This window comes from Erythrolamprus reginae, chromosome 3, assembly GCF_031021105.1.
Source record: "Erythrolamprus reginae isolate rEryReg1 chromosome 3, rEryReg1.hap1, whole genome shotgun sequence".
Classification (NCBI taxonomy): Eukaryota; Metazoa; Chordata; class Lepidosauria; order Squamata; family Dipsadidae; genus Erythrolamprus; species Erythrolamprus reginae.
Window position 1 is genome coordinate 41,709,556 of NC_091952.1, and position 27,656 is coordinate 41,737,211.

At 40.0% G+C, this 27,656-nt stretch overlaps 1 protein-coding gene across 7 annotated transcripts in view; it reads right to left on the minus strand.

Moving 5' to 3' along the window:
• The window catches only part of CHD6 (chromodomain helicase DNA binding protein 6), a 178,905-nt gene that overhangs the window by 73,676 nt on the left and 77,573 nt on the right, over positions 1–27,656 (minus strand). For 3 of the 7 annotated variants that reach the window (XM_070744907.1, XM_070744908.1, XM_070744906.1), the window contains exons 5-10: positions 22,172–22,689; positions 8,513–8,660; positions 6,323–6,472; positions 3,821–3,886; positions 2,164–2,222; positions 1,564–1,681 (exon numbers count right to left, since the gene is read on the minus strand). In XM_070744907.1, the coding sequence (XP_070601008.1) occupies positions 1,564–1,681; positions 2,164–2,222; positions 3,821–3,886; positions 6,323–6,472; positions 8,513–8,660; positions 22,172–22,689 (1,059 nt within the window). Of the gene's footprint in view, positions 1–1,563; positions 1,682–2,163; positions 2,223–3,820; positions 3,887–6,322; positions 6,473–8,512; positions 8,661–22,171; positions 22,690–27,656 lie in introns of those variants that run through there. The other 4 variants (XM_070744910.1, XM_070744909.1, XM_070744913.1 and 1 more) reach the window with 3 other exon arrangements.

Here is a 27,656-nt window from a genome sequence, read left to right on the forward strand (position 1 = left end):
AAAAATAGCAGTGGGATGATGGCTATGCAATATGGAAGGACATGCTTTGGAATCTGGAGCTGTGTTGGGATCTCTAAAGAATGTAAGGGTGGCTGGCATTTAAAGAGCCCAGCTGAGAAGAAGACTTCATCTCTGTTTTTCAAACAGAGCTTGCAACTTATTTCCACTTCTAACCTTTTCCCAACTAGTTCCCCGTACCTCTGCAACTAGAAAAATGCTTAATTTTGGAGAAAAAAACTACAATTTCCTATAGATAATCCTTGAGTTATGATGGTAATTAGGACCAAAATTGATGTCACTAAGTGATACAGTTCTAAAGCACTACATCATGTAACTGGATATCAGAGCTATGGCAATCTTGGCAGTCCTGGAATCCCAAGTAACAAATACAGGGGTGTCACAAAAAACTGGGGGTAGGCCAGGAAAGGTAGAGGAGGTCCAGTACAGATTGCATGTGATTTGGGGGAAGCCAAAGAAGGATTGGGAGAGCTGGTGGAGGCTGCGAGCAGGGAGAGAGGTCCTAAAGGCTAAAATATTTTAAGGGAGCAACTTGAGACCTTTGCTGCCAGCTTTGCTTGTGGGAAGCTGGGAAGGAAAGTCACAAATAGTAACCACCTGGCTACAACTACCTGCATTATCATAAGCTGAGCAACCAAGATCCTGGAATGTGATCACATGATGGGGGTGCTATAATTGCTACAACCTTGGGAACCAGTTGTGTGTCAGTTCTTTCAGTACCACCATAACTTTGAATGTTTGCTGAATAAATGGACATGAGCCAAGGACTACCTGTATGGAAAGCATGAATTTTATGCCAACATTTCTTTTTCAAGATGCTGGTTGGAAGCAATTGCCAAACAAAAACAGCAACCGTAAATCAACCAATATTCTCACTGAGTATTCATCCTGAGCTGTCAATTATTTATCTTTGCTCAGGAGAAAATCAACCTCCTCCATTCCAATTCCACAAAACTTCCACTACAGCATCACATGTAACAACATGATAGAAAGAGAGCACTCTAAAAACATGGTTCTCAGATATCTATTGACTGGCAACATGCCACCATACAAACCTTCTATTCCTGTTTTCTCCTGGCAGAAGTATAATAAATTTGTACTTTTATCCATCTAGGACAGGGATGTCAAACTCAAGGCCCGGGGGCCAGATCTGGCCCATGGAGTGCTTAGATCTGGCCTGGAGGCCCATCCTGGAAAAAGCGAAGGACCGGGCCGTGATGCCTTTGCAAGTAAAGAAGGCGCTCAGGAGGCCATGCGCACCCAGCCCGAGCTCCGTTTTCAACCACAACAGCTTCCTGCACCCTCTGCCAATGAAAATTAGGCTTGGGGAGGCAATTTGGGAAAAGAGGATGTGATTCCCTGTGTACAAGTGCAGGGAGGCTAGTGAAGGAGGGTAAAAGAAAAGCTTTTAAATCATAATTTTGCTTTAGTGTACATTGCTAATTGCATACATCAATGATACCACAAAAAATAGCCCCAGTGAACAGACCTTTAAAAATATTCTGAGAAAGAACATAAAGTCAACCAGGAAAATTCATTACTGACCTCAGTAAAAATGTGCTTCATTTGGGCCTGTTTATTGCGAAAGCGTTTAATCTTCTGAGAGATCCGGGGATCCTTTTCCAGCTCCTCCATGGTGGCCCATTTACAGTGCAAATAAGAACTATGAATTAATGAAGAGTTTCATTCAGATTATTAAGAAGGAACCAAGAAGACATGTACATAATTGGCATTTTAACATAAACTTGTCCAAATCTCACTTCCTTCAAGTATGTAGTTGCATCACAATATCTATATCTTTCCAAAAGCTGAAGTGCAATTTACAGCTAATACCATGTTTAACATGTTAAGAAAAATGCAACCAAATAAGCATATTCTGGCAGAGGTATGCATAAAAATGCAATGTATTAGATTACTAGTGTTTCCCCAAAGATGTAAATTGAGAGAAAAAATTCAAACACTAGAAAAAGTCTTGCAGAAATCAGCTATAAGGAATTTAAAGTTAAAAATATGAAATTGAGCAAAATCAAATTTGACAAATCAGTCAACTTCTAGTATGAAGAAATAGATGCTACTTTATGTTTTGGACATCCAAAACAGAACAGTACGTAGCACATTGATAAGACAAACACATGCTATACGTACAAATTGCGGTACTTTACATAGAACTCTTCCTGTTCATAAGTTGCTCCTCCAGGATAAATCTGGAACAACAATTGTTTGTTTGTTTGTTTGTTTAATTATATAGATATATTATATCCATTAATGCTTAGCATCCATTATTTAATATTTATTTATCTATTTCTCAGTTTCTCTATTTATTTATTTATCCATCCATCCATTCAATCAATCAATCAATTTCTACAGCTACCCATCTCTGTCAATGATTCTGGGCAGATTAAATATAAAAAAATACATTACAATTAAAAATTCTGAAAACATTTTAAAATAATAAAAACAAAAAATACATTTTTATATATACATATGAATATATGCCATTCATTAATATCCATTATAGCCATTAATGCTTAAGTCAACATCATTTGGACCAAGACTGAGGCTAGCCAACGACCATATTCCACAGCCAATGGTAGCTTACTTGAATACGCTACTTTGTAATGTAACCAAATACTGTATAAGATTCCACAGGTACGATGTTCAAATATGACTGGAATAATATTAAAATCCACTTGGCAAGAAAAGCAGAAGTGAATAGAAAAAGCAAAGGATAATCCCATTCCTTTCTGGCATTAAGCCAAGTCATTCAAATCTCTCAGGAATAAGAAATAGCAAAGCAATGCCTGAGATGTTCCTATAATAATTTTTTTCCATATGCTTCTTCTGCAGTAATATGACTACTGCACATACCTTAATTACAAGAAAAGCTGAACTGACCATGAGAAAAAGCTCTAAATCCATTGTGAAATAATATTATTGGCTCATTCAAGATTACAAAATAATGGGCAAATATCTGACCTTGTAGAGTAAACCCGTTCATAAAGCGAAACAAATTAAATAAAATACAGAAAAGTGTGGAAGCTACTTCACTGTGGCTGCATTAGTTACAAATTTAAGTGGCATAAGGGGAAAAGACATCAGATCTATCAATTGGCTTTTATCAGGTGCGGTTTGATTCTACCCAGGCTTCAATCAAAATTGGTGATGCATTCACACCCACGCACAAACATTATTATATCAAACTTATTTTCATCTGGTTTTCACTTTACCTACTAATATAATACAGCCAACTGATACTGAATTTTTCTCTTTCTTTTTTAAAAAAAAAACCCTTTTATCCCAGGGCTTGTAGTCCTAAATATAAATAATCGCTTCATGAGCAAGTGGTGTTAGGGAATAAACCATGGCAGTAGAGAATTTATTTTAGATTTAAGCATCCATTTACATACTGAAATTGGTGAGTGAGGAGGGGAGTAACTTTTAAGGTACAATTTTGCCATCAATTGCATTCTGTATTTAATTACCCACTCTAAGCAAGTACAGAACAATATCCCTCTGCCTTGACTTTCAAACTGAACACTAGCCCCCGCTTCCAACAGGCTGTCCAACAGTGTCCAGACTATTCATTCACTGCATGAAGAAGCTAAGCTCCAAACGTAATAGTTCTACTATTCCATTATCATATTACTGTAGGAAGCTAACTTTGATAAAGTAAATAATTTGCAGCATCTTCTTATAATACCAATTGTTTTAATTTAACACCACCAATCATATTCTTTCCTTTCAATAGAATAATAACTCATAAAGGAACTGAAAAGGCTCCGAGGACAAGGAAGACTCTTACCTCTTTCTGCACCATCCTGGAGGAAAGAATTTTCTCAATGATGTTGGCATCGTCTTCAGGAGGTTCCTATGGAACAGAGACAGGAAGAAGGAAGTTTAGCTGCTCAGATGTGATCGTGGCATTTAGTGTTTTAAAGAAATGTACATTAAATTTGGACCTTCAGTATTTCAAGACATCTCTGGAATAAATAGACAGGGTACTTCCTGTCATGTAAAATGACAAGATTGTGCCTCTTGATAGTTTCCCCATTGACTTTGATGGAAGGTTATTAAGTTTCAGTCATGTAACTGCAGGATGCTGTGATCATTGTAATTGTGAGCTGGTTGTGAAGTACCCAAATCACAACCACATCTCCACCAGGTTATTATAATGGCCAAAACTTGGAGAATCGGCTGTAAGTCTCCTTGTTTGGTACCATCATAACTTTAAACAGACATTGAACTAATGGTCTTCAATGATCGATCATGCTGACTACTTATTTATGGTCTTGTCCATTCTAATGATCTTATATTTATTCTCATATAAAAAGAAAGGGGCAGATAAAGTGGGTGAGAGTGCCTAAAGATTATTAAAGGCAACCCCTGAAAACAAGCTATCAAAACAAGCTCTATGAAGTGAATTTAGTTTACATAAGTATTTTTATTACTTGAACACTTTCTCTGCATCTCTCCCAGACCAACCCACTGAAAGGCTTATTCTTGCGGGGGGGAAATAGGAGGTTAGAGTTTTACAGTATATGCATCCACCCACTTGAGTTACCTATAAAGTAATAAAGGCAGGATAAAATCTAATAAATAAATAAATATGGTATTAGAGGGAAGGGAAGGGGGCCATTATGTCAGTTTTGAATCCTGGCAAGTGCTTGGAGAGGTTTCTACAGTTTTCTTGGCAAAATTTTGGAATGGTTTGCCATTGCCTGCTTCCTAAGAGAAAGACTGGTCTAGTTACCCAATTAACTTTGTGCGTAAGGTGGGACCACTACTTAAGAGTATCCCAGTTCCAAGGGGATGCCTTAACCACTATACCAAACTGATTTTTAAGTCGCTTCTATGTTGTTTTAATTATAATAGAAACTGATCACAATTATCAATCTTTTCTTGTTACTAAATCTAAAGAATTACTTTAAGAAATGGAACAGATACGGAGAAATCAAAATTTGGGAAACACTTATTTGGTAGTAAATTAAATGAGAATTACTTCTGGGTATGTATATCTTATTACATTTCAAGTGACAGAAAATAATCAGTTAAATTATTCACTTATTCAGGATAATTTAAAATTACAGAAAAATGTTAATGCTGCATTTTTCTAGTATATCACCCCATGTGATATCTTCGGATTGGGAATTTATTACAAATGAATGCACTCTAGAAGAATTCAGTTTAGAAAAAAAAACACATTGATTTTACTCAAGATATGTACCGTATTTTTCAGACTATAAGATGCACTGGAGTATAAGATGCACCTTAGTTTTGGGAGAGAGAAATAAGAAAAAAGTTGATTGGCAGGTGGATCAGTCTCCTAGAATACCCTCTATCAGCAGTTCCCAGAAGTGAATTTTAGCAACAGGTTCATTGGTTGTGAGCTCTGCCCCTTGTTTTTTGTTCTGCCTCTGAAACCTCCATTTCAGTGGCTTTTTTTTCTGAAGCTTCACTTAAGAGGCTTTTTTCAGCCTCTGAAACAGAATTGGGTTTTTCCCGGTTTCCCCGAACCAGTAGCAAACTGATGGTGATATCACAACGATGTCACAGAACTGGTTTAGTCAATGCCAGTCCATGGGCAGTCATCTTTTTTTTCCATTCTTTTCCCTAGGTTTTCTTCCTTTTTCACATGCACAGGACCCAAGTTTTCGGCACAGTGTATGCGTCACCATTTTGTTTCCAGCTTTATATATATATGTGTGTGTGTGTGTTTGTGTCACCTTTTTTTGCTGAATTTGAAAATTAAGGGAGACTAGGATAGATCTATTTCGGCCTTATTTTGGCCTCATCAGCTAGCCGTACCCACTGGGACTTGAACCTGCAACCTTTGCCTTGTAAGGCAGAGAATTATCCTCTAGGCTACAGTATCCAATCCCTTCAGCTTTGCACCAGGGAAGGGTTACATATTTTTGTGTCGAATCACCCTGGTGTATTGAAGGAACATCACGGCTCCTTATTTGCTCCTTATATATATATTGCCACTGTGCATATGCAAAGCACACATGCGCCCATGTGGTGCGGGAGAAACCGAATCATCAGCAATGTAAGTTAGAACCCACCTCTGCACTAAAACCTCCGTTTGAAAAGCTGGATGGCGCTACATTCGGAATATAAGAAACACCCAGATTTTCACTCTCTTTTTGGAGGGGGAGGTGCATTTTATACTCTACTCTGAAAAATATGGTAATTCTTTTCAAATTGCTGAAAACATGATCTCACATGTGTACTGTGCCATGAGTTCAGAGGCAAATGGATTTTCTAAATTGAGCTAAGTTTTGTTTCCTAATTCTCCCAGCCATACCTCTGCTTGCCAAGCCAAGGTTGATGCAGAAAGTGCAGAAGCTCGGCCGGCACCCAATACAGCTATTGTCTCACCATCATCATCAACCACCTTGAAATCCAAGTCTTCATTGTACTTCCTACGCTTCACCTGGCGTCCAGAACGGCGCTTCTGCACAGCAAACACAGACTCAAACATGGTAGAAGACATATATATAATACTGCTTAACTGAAATCCAGCCCTTGTCCAGATTACACAAAGAAACACACATTACTTAGATTTGGCCAATACGTTGCCAAAATTAGGGCACTTGGAGGCTTGCAATAAACAAAATGTTGTAAGACATAGACATATGATTTAGCTTCTCACTTCAAAAATTTGAACATGCCATCCCAAAAATAAATGATGCCAAATTGATGAAGTCAATCTTTCAAACAATGGAGAGAGCAACCTGCTATGTCCTAGTTTCATGCATGCTGAGAAGCCCCAAATAATATATCAATATAAGTCAAAGCATAGACAAGTTAAGACATTAAAACATAAAATGGATACAATTCATTCATTCTCTCTTTCTTTCTTTCTTTCTCTCTCTCTCTCTCTCTCTCTCTCTCTCTCTCTCTCTCAAAGTATTCCTACTTTGTTTGAGCCTTTCTTTTTCATAATAAATTACATTTCTATTCTATCACCACCTGGTCCTAGAATACTTTGCCAACCCCCCTAGGCAGTAGTGGATAGCAAAGAAAGAAAAGGAGAAAACTGCCAATCCTAAAAATTGTCTGCCAATTTATCTAAATTCTGAAAGAGAAGACATTTGTTTTTGCCCACTTTCTGTCTTTTTGGGAGTCATATTTGAACCCCTCGCTGCTCCTGCATGCTGCATAGATTCTTTAAGTAAACACATTGCTCAATTCAAAAATCACTTTAAGACTGTTCTCTTTACATTAACTGATCTTTTAATATAACACTTTCAGAAAATTCCCTATGGAGTGCCTCTCCTTCCTAACTTCAGCTCTTTCTGATCAATACAAATGAATATGATTGTTCTTCCTTGTCTGTTGATTACTTCATCATTCAGCCCTTGAGAAATCACAACTGAAATGCTCCATATCTGAGTCAATGGCCTTAGTCAAATAAAATGCTGAAGTTATTAATCACTTTGGGCATATATGATGCTAAGTCAAAGCAACTTCAATGTACCTTAAAGTGATAGATGAACTAAAGCAACTTCAATGTACCTTAAAGTGATAGATGAACTAAAGGATGTCTTTGTTATATTTTATTTGTGAAGGCCCATTCACCCGATTACAGATAATACAATAAGCATATGCTGATTGCAACTCCTATAAAAAGATGTGTGATGTTCCTTAGATTGTTTTGTGAATTTATGGAATGCTTGTGGCCAACAGAGGTCTGTTGATTGGGAACATGAAAATTTGCACAGATTAAACTGAATGTTGTCCTGCAAAGCTCAATAATGCAACAAGCACATGAAAATTATTGTATCAAATACTAAGATAGTTGTTGTTATTATTATTATTTATTAAATGTATATGCTGCTCATCTTGCAGTTCCAGTCAGAATTGTTTTTAAGAAGAAACATACAGAAAATAGAGAAGGAATGAAGACAGAATTGCAAAACAAATAGAGTTTAAGATTTACAGTGAGAGAGGAAAGAGAACAAGTCAAGAAAGTTATAGTTGAATTATGTTAATGAGATCCTCACCAACCTGTGGTAAAAAGTTTAGGCAACTAAAGGCAATTAGAGCCATGGTAACGCATTGGTTAGAATGCAGTATTGCAGGTTGACTGTCTACTGCCAGCAGTTCGATCCTGACTGGGTCATGGTTGACTCAGCCTTCCATCCTTACAAGGTTGATAAATGAGAACCCAAATTGTTGGGGGCAATATGCCGACTCTGTAAAATGCTTAGAGAAGGTTCTAAAGCACTGTGAAGCAGCATATAAGTCTAAGTATTGTTGTTATCACTAATGTATAAATTGGTGTATGGATGTGGTAGAAGTGCTAAACTAAACTGAACTAGAAACAATCTTATATTTTGTTTTAATAAGTCCTAATATACAGGTACATCATGGTGGGTCCCTAACAATCAGAACCAAAGAATAATAGGAACTAATGACGGTTGTACTCATGAGAAAACTGTAACAACACTAGATTGCTTCATGTCCATAAAGATTCAAGATTCAAATATACCTGACTGTCAACTGATTCAACAGATTCCTCAAGGTTTTGTCCAGACAATGAAAGGAGGCCTTGATCCAATTCTAAACTATCAAGTGATGTGTCGTTTTTCCTTTTTCCTTTCTTCTTCTTTTCAACAGGAGTTGGTCCTTGCTCCATACTGCAGGTACAAATAAATAGAATTTTAGTATCTCAGTAAGTATCATTGAACTCAGTATTGGTCATTTATGTTTTACTCAAAACCGACCCCTGACAATCTTTTTTTCTGGTTTTTCAGAAAGTGTCATGCCTTTTGCAGTCAATAGCCAAATTCAAAATACCAAGAAGAAGCAATGTCTTTGTGAGGATTCTCTTTCTATGCATTCTTTGCTGCTTACCCAAATGCCATTTTAAAGGCAAAGAGATTAATCTCTCCAACACTGAGCAATACATATTCAAATAAATACAATTTTAGTCTGAACAAAGGATTTAAAGGACTTTGGGCTGCTCACTTTGATTTCCAGCCAACTTTCTTTTAAGGAAATTATTTCACATAAATTATTTCGTGTATTTCTGAGCCTCTGCAAACAAAACACATATAAAGATATGACATGTACAAGTTCACCACCAAAACTATTCTGACTGCAGAAATTGGTTTTTAATCTAAGACATTCAGCAAAAGTACAGGTCCTGGTAGAGTACTGAATTTGTTTGCAAGTTTCTTTATTTACACTGTCCACTTCTTCCATTTAATTGAAACATTTTCCACTTATAAGTAACTAGGCAAACTAAAACTAATTGTTATGAATACCATATTATTAATATAATCATGTGAAATATAATTGGGAATCTTTTTCTTCTTCTAATTCTCACTTGTAATGAGTCTAATTCTACAGCTCATCAGGGAAGGCAGATGTCCTCTTAAATGATATAAAGTAGAGATGCGTAACTTTTTCTTGGCTGAAGGCCACACTTGGCCTTTGAATAGAGTACCATGGGCAACATTCCAAAATATAATATGTAGGGCCAAGGCAAAATTAAATTTGATTTTGTTTCAATTACATTTACCTTGTATTAAAATTAACTAGTACTTAACTAATAGTTTTGAAGGATTTTGGAGTAGCATCCAAGGTTTTCAGAAGAAACATACAGGCCTGAGACCTCTTCTTATATATTTATGATACAAATCATCCATTTGTGGATATTAATATTATTGTATATAATAACAAAACTAATAGATAACAGTAAGTATAGTATTATATTTAAAATGTGAAATACTAGAGCAGTGTTTCCCAACCTTTTTGGAGCCGCGGCACATTTTTCATATTTTCAAAATCCTGGGGAACATTGAGGGGGGGGGGGGCTAAAAAAAAGTTTGGACAAAAAAATCTCTCTTCCTCCCTTTCGCTCTATTTCTCTCTCCCTCCCTCTTTCTCTCTCTTCCTTCCTTTCTCTCTCCATCCCTCTTTCTTTCTCTCTTCCTTCCTTCCTCTCTTTCTGTCTCCTCCTTCCTCTCTCATCTCTCTTTCCTTCCTCTCCCTCCCTTTCTCTCTTTCCTTTCCCTCCCATTCTGTCTATCCTTTCTATTTTTCACCCCTTCTCCCTCTTTCATTCCCTTTCTCTCCCTCCCTTTCTCTCTCATTCCTTTCTCTCCCTCTTTCCTTTCTATCTCTCTTTCTTTTTCTCCCTCCTTCATATCTTCTTTCTCTCCCCCTTCCTCCCTCTTTCCTTTCTCCCCCTCCCTTTCTCTTCCTTTTTCTCTATCCTTTCTACCTCTTACTCTTTCTTTCTCTCCCTCCTTCATTCAATTTTCTCTCCCTCCCTCCCTTTCTCTCTCTTTCCTTTCTCTCCCTCCCTTGTTCTCCCCTGGGGCTGCCTGTGCCTGCCCTGCACCACCCAACACGGACGTACAGCCCCCGGTTGTCGGTTCGTCACCCCCCCCCCCATGGAGGGAGATCAGGCTGGCGAGGGCGGTAGATCTGCGTCCCCAGCCACTGGAGGGAAATCGGGCTGGCGGGGGCGGCAAATCCACCTCCCCAGCTGGGCGGAGGGAAATCGGGCTGCTGGGGGTGGCGAATCCACCTCCCCAGCCGGGTGGAGGGAGATCGGGCTGGTGAGGGCGGTGGATCCGCGTCCCTAGCCGCGCGGAGGGAAATCGGGCAGGTGGGCGGGTGGCCGCGGCTCCCTGCGCACCCCTGGAAAAGGGTGCGCGGGGGGGCATTTTGGGGTTCAACAGGGAACGGTGCCCGGGGCCACTGCAGCCGGCGGCCTCCTGTTTCCGCTGCCATTGCCCTCCCGCCGGGCCCCAAAGGACAATTGTTGCCACCCCCGCCAGGAAAGCTCCAGCTGGGCGGGGTGGTGCTGGTGGCTCCGCCCTGGAGCTCTTGCTCGCCGCTGCCATCCCCCAGCATCTGCCCGGGGCCCCTGCAGCCGGCAGCCTCCCGTTCCTGCTGCCATTGCCCTCTCGCCGGGCCCGAAAGGACACTTGTTGCCACCTCCACTGGAAAGCTCCAGCTGGGCGCGAAGAATAAAGCTCAGCTTCCGGTCTCAGAAGCTGAGCTTCGCGGCACACCTGATGATGTCTCGCGGCACATCAGTGTGCCGCAGCACACCGGTTGAAAAACACTGTACTAGAGAACTGCAACTTTATCTTTCAAATATATAACAATAGTCTATAATAAAGGGAAAACAAAAGTCTATCAAAGGTTATCAGAGATAGCAACATATATATTTTAACCATGATAAAGTAAACCAACTTTATATTTTTACTCTTTTAACAATCTTCAAATTTATTGTCCTGAATGTCTTAGAACTTGATTTCTTTTCCTTTTTGTTTTGTTCTTTCTCACAAAATCCTTCAAAATTTTAATGTCTCCTTTGTAAATCTAATATATTATAGGAATGTCCCTCTATTGATCTGTTGTTTATATATCTCCTTTAATTACAGGTAGTTCTTGACTGTTACTGACAATTGCATCAGAAATTTCATTGCTAAATGATGCAACTGTTAATTGAGGCACACATTATTTTACAACCTTTTTTGCCACTGCCATTAAGTGAATTACCACAATTATTAAATGAATCATGTGATCTTTAAGCGAATCCCAGTCAGCTCTTTCCATTAACTTTGTCGGAAGCTGCCTGGAAAGATCACAAACTGTGATTACATGAGCATTGGACAATGCAACAGTTGGAAATACATATCAGTTGCCAAGTGCCCAAATTTTGATCACGTGACGATGAGGACACTGCAACAATTTTAACTGCAAGAACCGATTGAAATTCACTTTTTTCAGAAGCATTATTACTTTACACGGTTGCTTAAAAAGGGATTGTAAGTCAAAGACTACCTGTACTAAGACACCAGCAAGTTTCATTTGTATATCCCATATATCATCTTTTGTAAGGATTATTTTTGTAACCTGCCATTTTTATGAAATATATTTTTACATTTTATATTATATTCAGTCTTTAAAATAATTTCTGTCTTGTATGGTAAAACTTGTTCCTCTTTTATAATTGGCAACCTTCGGTATCAAAAGACTATGGTATCGTGCTCTGGAAAAAGACCTTGTGCAAAAAAACAGCATAATGGGCAAACCAGAAGTCCGTTTTTCTGAACTTCCAGTTTGCCCGTTTGGCTATTTTTTCACATCCCAGGCCTCTATGCATGCATGGGGATGGGGGATGATTGTGCACGGGGGCAGCACAGGGGGTTGCACATGCATGGGGGGAGGGAAGGGATGTGGGCACGTGCACACATGCTAGCTCACCCACACACCACCTTTTGGCACACGAACCAAAAAAGGTTCACCCTCACTGGCCTAGACCATCTTTATGTAGAGCAACAAATCATTTTTTTCAGATCATCAGAGAGCTCATTGCTATGAAGTGCCATATTGAACTTCCAGTGATCAGTATGAGAGAGTGAGAGCGATAACACCAAATTTAACACACCTGTTCCCCCTTCACACCTGAGACCTTGTACCACTAACAAATCGCATGGCACCAGGGAGGGAAAACAGTTACTTGGGCCCCATTTGGACATGAACACTTGGGGATATACTCACTTTTGTTACCAGCAGTTTAGACATTAATGGCAGTGTGTTGCATTATTGTGAGTGGACAGCACATTTACACCATCATACAAGCTGTATATTCACTATTTTACATTGTAGCCAAGTGTCATTTTTTCAGTGTTGTCACAGGAAAATATATAAATATGTGCAAAATGTGAGGGGTGTACTGACTTCTGTGACATACTAGAAATGTAACAAATACGTATGAATAGAAAATAAGTAAATTCAACAAAATAATTACAGGTAAAAATAAACATTTTCTTCTAAACTAATATTAGGGGAGATACTTTTGTTTTTGCCCAACTGGTTGTTTTTTTTTAAAAAAAATGAAACAGAAGCCAGCAGTGACCAAATTCATGAATCTTCTTAAATTCCATGTAGAAATAAATAATTCAGAAAAGATCAAATGTATTGTGCAATAAAAAAAATTGGATAGCTTAAAGAAACAAAGTGGGTTCGGAGAAAGGTGATTGGGAAATTATAAATATAATATACAAGTGATTTAATTCACTTGGGTGTTTTTCAAAGAGAATTAATTTTGACCAAGTGGTGCTCAATTGGTTTGCTAATTGGTTTACTAATTATCTGATGTTAACAATGAAATCCCATTATCCATCTTCATAAATGGAAGTAAAAGTTAGTTACAATGTATCCTTCAAGATGGAAAAAAAATTCCAGTGGGAAGGGAACAAGGACCTTTAACTATGGAGTACTTTTCTATTTTGTTTCTGAAAAAAAAGTCTAGCAATTGTGCATATTGTAAAAAAGTAGCTAGAATAAATCTAATTGAAATAATCAAATACTCCATACCCAATATTTATCACTCTGATATTGTGCATATCATCTGTAAATTGCAATTTGTTTTTTTATGACTGATATGCAGCACTTCTGCAAAGGAATCGTGGTTGCTCTATATCTATTTGTCATCATATTTGTTGTTCCTTAGCAAGAAAACGGGAAAGTATTAGTTTTTACACATTCTGAATACAATGGATGGTGGTCTGGGAAGAGGTTACTTGCAAACTGCTGTCAACAGTCTGCTATTTTGTAGCCATACAGAATGAGCTCTTTGTTGTTTTTCTCAGAAAGTCAGGCTTCACTGCCATGGAACCTAAAAACCCATCAGTGATATTGAAATTGACTGATTTAGTTATAATTTACATGGATGTAGATTTAGCAAGTTAAAAAGGAAAAACTTGTAGTGGCTTTATAAACAATAGCAGCTGCGTATTAACTGCTGTGAGACCACACTGATTCCCTGGGATATATTCTTACACATTTACAAATAAGCTCTGCATATATGCAAAAAAAAATCACAGAATGGAAGCATAATGTGTAATTCAAATCTTCAGAAAAAAACAGAAATGCAAGAATCTTTCCAATTGTAAAAAGGTTCCATATCTATGGAGATTCCAGCTATGGCTGCCCCTATGCTTTTTTGAAAGACAACTAGATTTTTTATTTTTTTGGCTTGAAGACGTTTTGCTTTTTACCCAAGAACCTTCTTCAGTTCTTCAAGCAAAAGAACCCAAAGTCCAGTTGCCTTTTGAAAAAGCATCTTCAGTTCAATATTGTATCTCATTATCCAAGATCTTATTCCATTCCAAAGAACATTCTTCACAGCTTTCAATGTGGATCTTGGATGAAAATTAGGCATTTCATTCTTTCCTGCTCTATATCTTGAACAACCAGTTTTCCGGTAACTGTCTTGTATGTGACAATATTCCCTCCTTGATACTCAAATCAATTTCTCTTGCAAGCTTAATATTATCTTCAACTGATGAAACTTTCATCTCCTCCTGATCTGAGATCAACTGCAAGTGCATAACCTTCTGTATGAAAGTTCATTGACAGCATTTCATTCATAAAACATGTATTAAAGAAAAGGGATCTACTGTACATACAACCTCAGTACAGAATGTCTAGTTTGGAAGGTGTGTCATCTTCAACATCACCCAAAACATAGCTCACTTTCATATTAAATAGAAGAAAACAAAGAGTCTAATATCCTTTGCTTAACGATGATGATTGTACTAGTGCATCAATATCTGCAAAGCAGTTACAAAGTAGGCATATTTACATTTATTTGGTTTCAGATATCTGATACCAGCATTTACAGTGATCCCTCGAGTTTCGCGATCTCGATTATTGCGAAACGCTATATCGCGATTTTTCAACCCGGAAGTAAACAACACCATCTGCGCATGTGCGCCATTTTTTTTTCCTATGGCCACGCATGCGTAGATGGTGGAGTTTGCTTCCCCCTGGCCAGATCAGCTGCTGGGTGGCTTCCCTGGGTCTTCCCCCTCTTGCCGGGGTTTCCCCTTTGCGTGGGCGGCGGGGAAACCCCAGCGTTGCTTCCCAGCTGAGTGGCGCGAGCAACGGCGTGGGCGGGCGAAAGGCGGGCGCGCGGACATTGGCACACGAGCGGTGTGGCGGCCGGACAAACGGCGGCCGCTCCTGGCGGCAGCACGAGCAACACGAACGGCATGGCGGCCGAACAAACGCACGAGCAACGCAAGCGGCGTGGCGGCCGGACAAATGGCGGCCGCGCCTGGCGGCAGCACGATCAACACAAACGACATGGCGGCCGAACAAACGCATGAGCAACGCAAGCGGCGTGGCGGCCGGACAAATGGCGGCCGCGCCTGGCGGCAGCACGAGCAACACAAACGGCATGGCGGCCGAACAAACGCACGAGCAACGCAAGCGGCGTGGCGGCCGGACGAATGGCGGCCGCGCCTGCCGGCAGCACGAGCAACACGAACGGCGTGGCGGCCGAACAAACGCACGAGCAACGCAAGCGGCGTGGCGGCCGGACAAACGGATTCTCCTCCGACCTGCCCATCGAGTATTGTATTGCTAGAAAGGATGGAAGGATGGAAGTTTCTCTCTTTCCATCCTTTCTAGCAATAAAATACTCGATGGTTAAAATGGTTTTAACCATCGAGTATTGTATTGCTAGAAAGGATGGAAAGAGAGAAACTTCCATCTTCCGGAAAGGAACCCGAGCGCAGAGTGTGGTGCAGAAAGGCGCTCTGGCCTCTTCCAAGGATCGAAGCATCAGCTGGAAGCTAAGGTGAGGGCAGGTCGGAGGAGAATCCGTTTGTCCGGCCGCCACGCCGCTTGCGTTGCTCGTGAGTTTGTTCGGCCGCCACGCCGTTCGTGTTGCTCGTGCTGCCGGCAGGCGCGGCCGCCATTCGTCCGGCCGCCACGCCGCTTGCGTTGCTCGTGAGTTTGTTCGGCCGCCACGCCGTTCGTGTTGCTCGTGCTGCCGGCAGGCGCGGCCGCCATTCGTCCGGCCGCCACGCCGCTTGCGTTGCTCGTGAGTTTGTTCGGCCGCCACGCCGTTCGTGTTGCTCGTGCTGCCGGCAGGCGCGGCCGCCATTCGTCCGGCCGCCACGCCGCTTGCGTTGCTCGTGCGTTTGTTCGGCCGCCATGCTGTTCGTGTTGTTCGTGCTGCCGCCAGGCGCGGCCGCCATTTGTCCGGCCGCCACGCCGCTTGCATTGCTCGTGCGTTTGTTCGGCCGCCACGCTGTTTGTGTTGTTCGTGCTGCCGCCAGGCGCGGCCGCCATTTGTCCGGCCGCCACGCCGCTCGTGCGCCCCTTGTCCGCGCGCCCGCCCTTCGCCCACCCATGCCGTTGCTCGCGCCACTCAGCTGGGAAGCGGCATTGCTCGCACCAGCAGCGGCGGCACGAGCGGCGCGGCGGCCGGACAAGCAGCGGGCAGGCGGGTCCTCAGCTGTTGGGCGGGGGTCTTCCCAAGTGCGGAAGTAAAAAACACCATCTGCACATGCGCGAGGGCACGCATGCGCAGATGGTGTTTTTACTTCCGCACCACTATATCGCGAAAAATCGAGTATCGCGAGGGGTCTTGGAACGTAACCCTCGCGATACTCGAGGGATCACTGTATATCAAATAAGAAACAAAAGAGTCAGCGCCAACTGATGAAAAAATAAACAATAAAATACAAGTACAGTAGTACCTCTACTTAAGAACGCCTCTACTTAAGAACTTTTCTAGCTAAGAACCAGGTGTTCAAGATTTTTTTGCCTCTACTTAAGAACCATTTTCTACTTAAGAACTAGAGCCCAGAAAAATTTCCCAGGAAATTTGAGAGCGGCATGAAGGCCCGGCCAGTTTCCTGCCATTCCCCCTTTAATCCCGGCCATCTGGGCTGCCAGAGGAGTCTTTTGGTGGTGCTTATGGAGGCTTTAGCAGTCCAGAGCAAACTAAGCATTTTCCTTTCTCTGGGGGCTTAGACAGGGAATAAACCTCTGCCAGCGGCCAGAGGAAAAAAACACTCCCTTCGCTCTGGGCAGCCAAGGAGTCACCACAGTGAAGGAAAAGCGCCAGCTACAAAATGAGTGAGCGAGAGGAGAGGGGAGCCCTTTAGCATGGGAAGGAAGAGGCAGCAGGTAGCAACAGCAGCAGCCAGTGTATGGGAGGCACGTGCTCCTCCTCGCTATCTGAGTCCCTCTTTTTTTTTTTTAAGCCTTAAAGTTTTGGATTTTTTTGATTCCCTTCACCTCACCTTCTTCCTTCGGGAGCTGTCCTCCTCCTCTTCTTCTTCTTCTTCCTCCTCCTCCCACCCAAATTCCGAGCTTTTACTTCTTTCCTAATGGTTTTGCATGCATTATTTGCTTTTACATTGATTCCTATGGGAAAAATTGTTTCTATTTAAGAACTTTTTCACTTAAGACTGGTCATGGAACGAATTAAGTTCTTAAGTAGAGGTACCACTGTATTGCAAAAAATGGAACTTTCATACCCTGCTTTTTAACCTAAGCTTTTTAACCTAATATAGTTTTGCATTTTGTTTCAAAAATACTTTTTTTGTTGTTTTGGTATTATTTTCCCATCAGATCTTTAGGCTACAGTTTTATAGTTCATTGCCATTTGCTGCAAATACTGTATGTAAAGAATAAGTCTCATACTGTAACTTTCTAGGGCAGGTGTGAGCAAATGACATGCTTCTAATTGCATTAAAAGCTGGAGAAGTGCAGTGCTGCTGGTGCTTTCAATTTTTTAATAAGTCCCCAGACATTGGTTCTGTAGTTACAATTAGCAAGCATTCCATTGATAGATGTTGAAGCTCACTATGATTAAAATGATTTAGAGGAGATTATGCCACAATTACCAGATGCTTATAGAGTTTGCAGCAATGGCTCTATTTGCATATACTTTACTCTGACATTTTGGAAGCAACATTCCTCAACTGTATTTTTGAACATGTTTTGTGAAGGAATCAATGGACATGAATCCAGGTTTCTCAATCCTGGAACAGCAAAAATGATCAGCTTGTCACCAGCAAATTGCCCACAGACATCAGGAGCATGGTTTGCAGCGATCATTGACAAGCATTTAATTAGCTAGTACAATTAAAATGTTTTTAAACATTCTTAGTATTTTTTCATATAATTAGAAGAGAAACTATTATAAATATATATATTTATTTATTTATTTATTTATTTATTTATCAGATTTGTATGCCGCCCCTCTCCGCAGACTCGGGGCGGCTCACAGCAATAATAATACAATGTAAACAAATCTAATATTTAAGTTAATTTAAAACCCCAATTTAAAAACCAATCATACATACTAGCATACCATGCATAAATTTTATAAGCCTAGGGGGAGGGAAAGTATCAATTCCCCCATGCCTGACGACAGAGGTGGGTTTTAAGGAGCTTACGAAAGGCTAGGAGGGTGGGGGCAACTCTGATATCTGGGGGGAGTTGGTTCCAAAGGGTCAGGGCCGCCACAGAGAAGGCTCTTCCCCTGAGTCCTGCCAAACGACATTGTTTAGTTGACGGGACCCGGAGAAGGCCAACTCTGTGGGACCTAACTGGTCGCTGGGATTCATGCGGCAGAAGGCGGTCCCGGAGATATTCTGGGATATTTGGTTGAGCATCTTTCTTCAACACAGCCTCTTCAAGATTAACCAAAATTCACTTTATTTTCCATAAACTTCAAATCATATTTATAATGTGGTGTCGGTCTGATTTTAGTAAGAAGGCCAGAGGGAATCACAGCAAGAAAAGGCTACTGATGCAGCAACCTGGAGAGCTCCATGAAGAACATGATGTAATAAAGTTACAAACAATTTCCAATATTTTGCCTCTTTCACAACCATTTATTTTTTCTCAATTCTGCCCTTACCCAAGATTTGACAATACTGTCCTTTGGCCTGAATTGATGCTCAGTTGAATTTCTCCAGATTGATGCCAGTATCATTTGGTTCAGCACAGGGATGTATGTAGAGCCTAATATTTCTTGGCTCAATTAAGTTGGTTGGGTTGGATGTCGTTCGAGATGAGAGTCATGAAAACTCTTTGATGTTCAGGAATATTATACAGCTGATATGGTTTAATTTCATACTTAAAACTACACTGTGTGCTTTCAAGCCTCTTTCAATTCCAGTCAAACAATAGCATGATTTTTTTAATATACAGTGGTACTTCTACTTACAAACTCAATTTGTTCCATGACCAGATAGAGTAGAAAAGTTTGTAAAAAGAAGCAATTTTTCCCATAGGAATCAATGTAAAATCAAATAATATATGTGATTGGGGAAACCACAGGGAGGGTGGAGGCCCTGTTTCCTCCCAGGAGATTCCTAGAGAAGCCCCATGGAGGCTTCTCCCTGCCTTTCCGGTTAGTTTCCGAGGTTCAGGTTTGTAAGTGGAAAATGGTTCTTGAGAAGAGGCACCCGGTTCTTAGCTAGAAAAGTTTGTAAGTAGAGGTGTTCGTAGGTAGAGGTACCATTGTATAATACATGCTGAATTTCCATTAAAACTGTCCTATAGAACAGGGGTCCCCAACTTACAATCCATGGATTGGCAATGGGCTGCAGCATGCTAGCAACCGGGCCATGCAAACGAGCAGGAGGCAGGCAGCACATGAAACTTGTCTCCACGGAACCAGTGTCTAGTCCCCAAAGGGTTGGGGGCCACTTTTACTTATCAGCTTCTGGCTACTGCAGAACAGTAGATAACGTTTTTTCATTCAAGTGATGCACACTAATACTGTTACAAAAAAACCTGTCTACATGCTTATAAGGTTTAAAATTTTACACAGCGCAAATTAGTAGTCCTTGTCAAATCCAGCATTATATTTTAATTTTAATCATACAAATAACATAAATGCAATCAGTTATCAGCTCTGAGAATAGCTACAGCCTTCCTTAATTTCAATGTATTTTTTATGTTTTGTTTTTAATGTAAATAACTCAATAAAAATAATATCTACAGCCAGTAAAAGGGAGGGCAAGCAGTAAAGGTTTGAGTCAACTATATGAATTTCATAAGAGTTTGCCCAGATTCGCCTGGTGCACCAGTTGGACAGGGAGTCTCTACTCACAGACACTCATGGCCTTATCACCTCGAGGTTCAACTACTGCAATGCTCTCTACATGGGGCTACCTTTGAAGAGTGTTTGGAAACTACAAATCGCGCAGAATGTGGCCGCGCGAGTAGTCATGGGCCATCCAAGGCATGCCCATGTTTCCCCAGCACTCTACGGACTGCATTGGCTGCTGATTGGTTTCCAGGCATGATTCAAAGTGTTGGTTATGATCTATAAAGCCCTACATGGCATCGGACCAGATTACTTGCAGGGCGGCCTTCTGCCACATGAGTCCCAGCGACCGGTCAGGTCCCAGAGTCGGCCTTCTCCAAGTCCCGTCAACTAGACAATGTCACTTGGTGGGGCCTAGGGGAAGAGCCTTCTCTGTGGGCCCCTGGCCCTCTGGAATCAGCTCCCCCCAGAGATTCGTACTGACCCCACCCTCCTTGCCTTCCGTAAGAACTTGAAAACCCATCTATACCACCAGGCTTGGTGTCACTATACCCTGCCTACTGACCGACGAGTGCGATGTATGCTTGCTGTTGAAATTGAAATGAATGATTTTCTATGTTCCAGGATTTTTAGAGTAGGTAATTATATTAATTGGATCTTAGACTTTGATATTGTATACTGTTTTTTATTATGTTGTGAGCCATCCTGAGTCCTCGGAGAGGGGCGGCATACAAATCCAATAAATGAATGAATGAATGAATGAATGAATGAATGAATGAATGAATGATAAACAAAAAAACCAAACTGCTAGTCTACCTATCAAGAAATGTAATATGAAGACATAAACGTTTCTCTATCATAGCTTAATACTACTAAAAACAAAAAGGAGGTCCATATCATTTTGGAAGTTTGTGAAACACTCATTCTAAAAGAAACTGTCACAGTTATATTGGGAAACAGATCAGAATTTGTCTCTGATTCTGTCACCAAGTAACTATAGGATGACAATCTGTTTTATTCAATTTTTAATAAATGTGATAGGAGAATAACGTCGGACAAATAGGCTAACTTTTCTGTCCCATTTAGACTTTCAAGTCATTTTGCAAAAGGATCTCACAGAAAAGCAAGCTTTAGTGGATCCAATTATTGATCACAAATACAACTGTATTTATTTAGTCTGTTCAAACCCTTGTATGCAGCATTCAACACAAGATATTATTGCCAAATTAATCAAAATAGAATTAGATTACTTTCATTTGTTCAGATCTTAGGACATATTCTCTAGTATGACATGCTATGCATGGACAATCTTACAATTTAAGGCACCACCAAGGATATCCATGATTCTGCTGAAATGATTAAACAAATGCAATGATATAATCATGCATGTATATTTTTATGTATTTGAGTGCTGTTATCTTGTACAATTAAATCATGGCATTTGCATGTAACATCACCACACAAATGATTTTGCCCTCCATGGACATCCATGGGCAGAGCCAATCTGATAATCAACAAGCCATCATCACACGCAATTTCCACAGCACTGTGACTAAATAAGCAACTTCAAGAAAATGAAATTGAAAACAAGTACTATAATTCTATTACAATTCCATTTAATCCCCCTCACAGGGAGAAAAACATAAAAGTAGCTTTAACAGCTATATCAAAAGGGCAGTTATATGATTCCAAATTAATAACAATTACCATATTTTTTTGAGTATAAGATGCACCTTTTTCCTCTCTAAAAGAGACTGAAAATTCAGGTGCATCTTATACTGTGCAGCTTTTTTCGAAGCTTTTTTCCCCCCAGCCCTAACTAATTTCTTACAATCTTCCCAGCTGTTATCTTGCAGTTTCTTTCATTGTTACTGTCTCAGAACAATGTTTTCCAAGTTCTAAGTTTTTGCAGATTTTTTTTTCATTACTCTTAACTTGCTCCAAGTAAGTTTCTTTCCAGCCCTAACCAGGTGCTAACGATGTTTCCAGCTCTTACCACCTGTAAGCTCTTTCATTGTTACTTTCTGCTAAGAATGTTTTCCAAGCCCTGTCTTTGCAGAGGGGTTTTCATTTCTCTAACTTGCTCCAAATGTTTCAGAATTCTGGAAACTCTCCCAAAAGAAAAGCAAAATGCGCCATTGTAACTTCCTCAACAAGTTTAATTCAAGGATGTTGCACTAATGCTCTTCTAGGATAAACTCAGCTCTAATGGTAAAGACGAATCACATTCAAAGTGCATTATAAGAAAACTACTAGCAGATAAGCAGCTAAATGAACAATCTGACACATAAAAGCATGCAGAACCATACCAACCTGGATTTCTTGAACTTGGCTTTGGAGGAAGTCTCTAAGATGTTCTTCTTCTCTTTGGACTCCTTTGGGGCTTTAGGCTCCCGAGGCTTCCTGGGTTTCTTGGCCCCTTCCTGCTTGGGCTCCTTGGGCTTTTTGGGCTCCTTGGGCTTTTGGGGATCTTTTGGTTCCTTAGGTTCTCTTTTCCTCTTTGGTTTTACTTCTCTCTCATTGCCCAGCTCTTGCGGCCCCAGCTCTTTTTTCTTCCGTTTCTTTTTTACCCCAGTGCCCCCAACCCCATCGTCCTGCATCCCATTATGGCAAGTTATCATATTCTGCACAAGCTCACTGGGTACCTCCACGGACAGCACATTTTGATGGTCCTTATGGGCCAGGCTCACACTGGCCAAGTCAGAGATTGTCACCAAGTCACTCAAATCTTCCTGATCTGGACTTCCATCAAAAAGAGACTGTGGCTTGCATTCAAAGGTGATGGAGGCATCAGACATTGGGGAATGAGTCAATACTTTAAAATTTGGCAGCTATATATATTTTTTTTTTAAAGGAGAGAAAGAAATATCATTTTAAATAGAATTATTTAGCAGCTTACAAAGAGACATTCTTTAAGGGAGAATATAACAAAGTAAAGGGAATATATTATTTTTTTTTAAGTTGCTTCACAAATATTATTTTGAAACATGGCAATGGAACACTTCAGTCAGTACTATATCTTACCTCCGAAGTATAAGTCCCAAAGTCAGACTATTTAGCTACTTTGTATAATCCTAAAATTTGTGTGAGATGAGGATGTATGAGAAGAAGATCCATTTTTCAACAGTTTTAACTGCTTCACAGCAGGAACTGACAAACATGCATGCCAGATTCGCCTGAAAAAGTATTGGGGTTGCTTGCATATTTAAAAGTTTATGAATTGCCTAATTCAGGATTCAATTAAACACTGGATCACATCATATTATATATGATGTAGCTTCTTGCCCATTTACAACCATGGAAAAGTAACATCTAGAATTTAATGAAAGATTACAAGTTATGCCCGTAAATAAAGTCCTTGTTTAGCAACCACACTTGGAACTGGCAGTTAAACGAAGTAGTCACTTAGTGAAACTGCAACTGGGCTTACAATTTTACTTCAACTTTTCTTTGCTTTATAGACTTGCAAACATCGTAAATGCAAGGATTTCTCATATAATTACTTTTTCTTTATTGTCGTAACTGCAGTCACTAAATAGACAATGCTAAACAAGGACTATCTGCATATCAGTTGTTAACCGGTTTCCACCCCCTGCTTCAATATTAACAAGAACTTTAAAAATCCACTCAGTAGTAAGAAGTATCAAGAAAAATCTAAAACATGCATTATGGTAAAAGACATGGCTCAAATGCTATTAATACCTTAAATTACAGTAGTATTCTACATTTTAACCAATAATACTACATGTCAGAAGAATTTCATCATTTATTCATACTTATGATCTTTGAAATCCTTTTCCAATTGTGTGGCTTTCATGAGCTGTGTTAACGAACGGTATGACCTGAATCCATAAAATCTTTAACAATCTAGTCAAAGTGGTCAGTCTTGGTGGTTGTAATGTTGCATAAGAAAAAAAATGATAAACTACTATCTCAGTGTAGTTAAATTAAGAGCCACTTTAAAGCAATATATTTGTTTTGTGAAGATGTCATACTATATTTGGCAGATTTCTGTGTCTCTTTCAGCATATGTGATTATCAGTTTTGTAGTTAGCACCTTTGCTTTTATTTGGAAACTGAATGTATCAGCTTTGACACACATTCTGTGAAAAATGTAATCTACCCCTTTGTTTATATAAGTTCTGAAAAATGTTGGCTTTCAACTTAAGAATTTGATTTTAAACAACAAAAATCTCATCGAAATCAATATTATTCTGATAATCTGGGCTAGAGAGAAGTTCCTTGAAGATGGGCTTAGGACAAATACAGTAATATCTCATGATATGAACTTAATTGGTGCAAGGAGGAGGTTCGTAAGACGAAAGGTTCGTAAGACGAAACATTGTTTCCCATAGGAAACAATGTAAAGTCAATTAATCCATGCAACCAAAAAAAACCCCGCAAAAAAAACAGCTTTCGCCGACTGCTGGGAAGCCGCGCGGCTGTTTTAAAAGGTGACAGCCGGCCTGGGGGGCTTACCAGCACCCCCCGAACCAGGGTTCGGGGTTCGGGGGGGTGCTGGGAAGCTCCCCAGGCCGGCTGCGACCTTTTAAAACAGCAGCGCCGCTTCCCAGCTGTCTCCCGAAGCCGAACGCGGAAGTTCAGCTTTAGCGTTCGGCTTCGGGAGACAGCTGGGAAGCGACGCGGGTGTTTTAAAATGTCGCAGCCGGCCTGGGGGGCTTGCCAGCAACCTCCCGAACCTAACCCGGGGTTCAGCAAAATTTTGCCTCTTCTTACAAACTTTGTTCGAGTTACGAACCGGCGTTCGGGAGGCTTCTGGGAAGCCCCGCCGCCCGGCTGTCACCTTTTAAAACAGCCGCGCGGCTTCCCAGCAGTCTCCGAACGCCGGTTCGTAACTCGAAAAAAGTTCGTAAGAAGAGGCAAAAATTTTCTGAACCCCGGGTTCGTATCACGAGTTGTCCGTAAGACGAGGGGTTCGTATCTTGAGGTACCACTGTACAGTACTTGTGGGCAGGACAAGAAGTAACAGATGTAAACTTAGTAAGGAGAGATCTAGTCTAGAAATAAGAAATTTTCTGACAGTGAGGACAATTAACCAATAAAATGGCTTGCCTCTAGAAATTGTGGGTTATAGGGCCAGTATGACTATACGCCAAAGTGCAGAGTGCTGTTACTTCCCCACTTTGCTTGACTTCAAATTGCTTGATAGGCGGGAACTGCAGCAAGTAAAGGGAATTCCCTCCTCCCCACCGCAAGACAGGTACTCAGGTCTTGAATCTGAGCTGTCAGCTTTCCAGCTGATAAGCTCAGTGTCTTTAGCTACTATGCCAACACCCCCACCCCACCCCACCTTAATTAGCAATACTTTTTGGTGGTCAAATACAATAATTGCTTTTATAGTATACTGTACTCTCAATTTTCACCCAGTTACAGGATAATGGATAAATTATCCTTGAGAAAGGATAAATTCAATAAACATTAAAATAGCTGTAACAGTCTCCTATGGAATACTACGATGGAAAACATTTCTGCATATGCTGCCTATAACTTCTGCCGAAGTCGAAGGTATGGCCCAGGTGAAATCTTGGCATCCAGGGTGACAGACACTACGAATAAGAAGTTCACAAGAACAATACTAAATGACACAGGAAGATCACATTTTATTCCCTTTCATGACAATACTAAAGGAATGCAGTGTGTGACAACAAGCATACTCTGTGTGTGAGTGTGTGTGTAATATACATACTTACACACACACACACTTTGCTTTTTATGAAAAAAATGGCATCGGAGGAATATCTGAAGGATAGTGAAGAAGATGCCCTGAAGTTAGTATACCAGGACCATAAAATGCAGAGAGTTATACAAAATGACTGTGGCAAAAGAAAGCAAAGGTAATACCAATAGTAATAGGTCCCTGAGTGCAATCCTAAAACAACTGGAGCCAATGAACACCATTGGCATTGACAAATTCACCATCAGTCAATTGCAAAAGGCAGCTATACTAGGAACACTTACATCCTGCAATGATAACTATAACACTATCAAATATCAATATCTGCCTATCCCGGGTCTTGAGAAGGACTCGATAAGTGAATAAAAATTCTAAATCTAGCCTGAACATTTTGCTACAAACCATTATTATTGTTATTGTTATTATTATTATTTGTTGGATTTGTATGCCGCCCCACCATAACAATAATAATAACAACTATCATCATTATCCCCATTGTGGTAAACATTGCTGTGCTCTTATGAAAAGGACCAGCTATAGGCCTTGATGGCAGTGTGACTGAAGGCCACTTATTGAAGGTTAGTGAGCTTCCTTGTACTGTTGGTTGGCCTCTGTCAGAACATAATGCTGAATTTAATGAACTAGGAGTCCACTGCGGCAGAATACTGTTTATATTCCTGTGTACAAGAAACATTATCAAAATTCTTATTTGTAACTTTGAAAGCTACTTCCAATCAGTTGCTGAATTATAGGACCACATGAACAAATAATCTAACATATTGCAAGACTGCTCACCTTATTTCTATTAAAAACCAGAGTAAGAGTATTTCTGCACATGTTCATAATGAAAGTTATTTCTGTGCTTACAGGTTATCCTATGAATATGTATTTGTATAATTCTTACCAAGTTACAATTATTCTGTTCCTGTTGCATTATTAATTCTCCTTGATTTAGGAAAGGCTATTTTTGGTTAATTTTACATGATTGTATATGGTCATCAGTAATCTAAAAGACAAATTAATGGCTGAATTAATTTGAAACAGCACAATGCTCTTGGGAAATAAATTTTATTTAGCTAAACCTATTTATATAGCAGTATACATAATTGTTCACTATTGAGAAAAATCTATGTCGACACTAAGAGTCGAAAATGACTTGCTGACATATAATCAATCAAACCATGATTGCATGCATAAATTGCTTTTGTATGGCTCTGTCTCCTACTGCTTGCTGTTTAGCCATGACAGAGTTGAGGATCATAAAAGTTTATAATCAAGTTAGACTTATATCTAAAAATTATAGACCTTTAAATATTTTCCTTAATATAAAAATGATTAAAAGTTAATGTATAACATGTAATTAAAGGTTCTGTTTTATATATTGCTGCAGTTCTTTCTTTGTTTTACTGTTCATTTTCTGTTCTAGATATAGAAATAGCATTCGAAAAATTAGAATATCACACAAACGTTAATTTATTTCAGTAACGTAACATAAAAGGTGAAACTTAATATATAAGAGATATTCATAACATGCAAGGCAAGATAGTTCAAGCTGTGATTTGCCGCAATTGCAATGATTATGGGGTACAGCTTATGAAAACCCCAAATCTCCCATCTCAGAAAATTAGAATATTACATGTGATCAATAAAAAAAAGATTGTACATAGACAATGTTCCCTCTAATTTTTTTTCGGTGTGGGCAGAAAAGTATAGTGTCTGAGCGGCAGTAAGTAAGTAAGTAAGTAAGTAAATAAATATTTCTCATTTCTCTTTTTTCTCCCCTTTTTACTTTCATTTCTTTCTCTCTCTCCCTTCCTCTCCTTTTCTCTCTCTCTTGTTTTCTTTCTCTCTCACTCACTCTCTTTCTCTCTTTCTTTCTTTCTTTCTTTCTCTCTCTCTTGCTATCTCTCTCTTTCTCTCTCCCCCCTCTTGCTCTCACTCTTTCTCTCTTTTTCTCACTTTCTCTCTCCCTCTTTCTTTCTCTCTGTCTTTCTTGCTTTCTCTCTCTCTCTCTCTTATTCTCTTTCTCTCTTTCTTCTCTCTCTCCCTCTCCTTTTCTTTCTCTCTCTCGCTTTCTTTCTATCACACTTTCTCTCTCTCTCT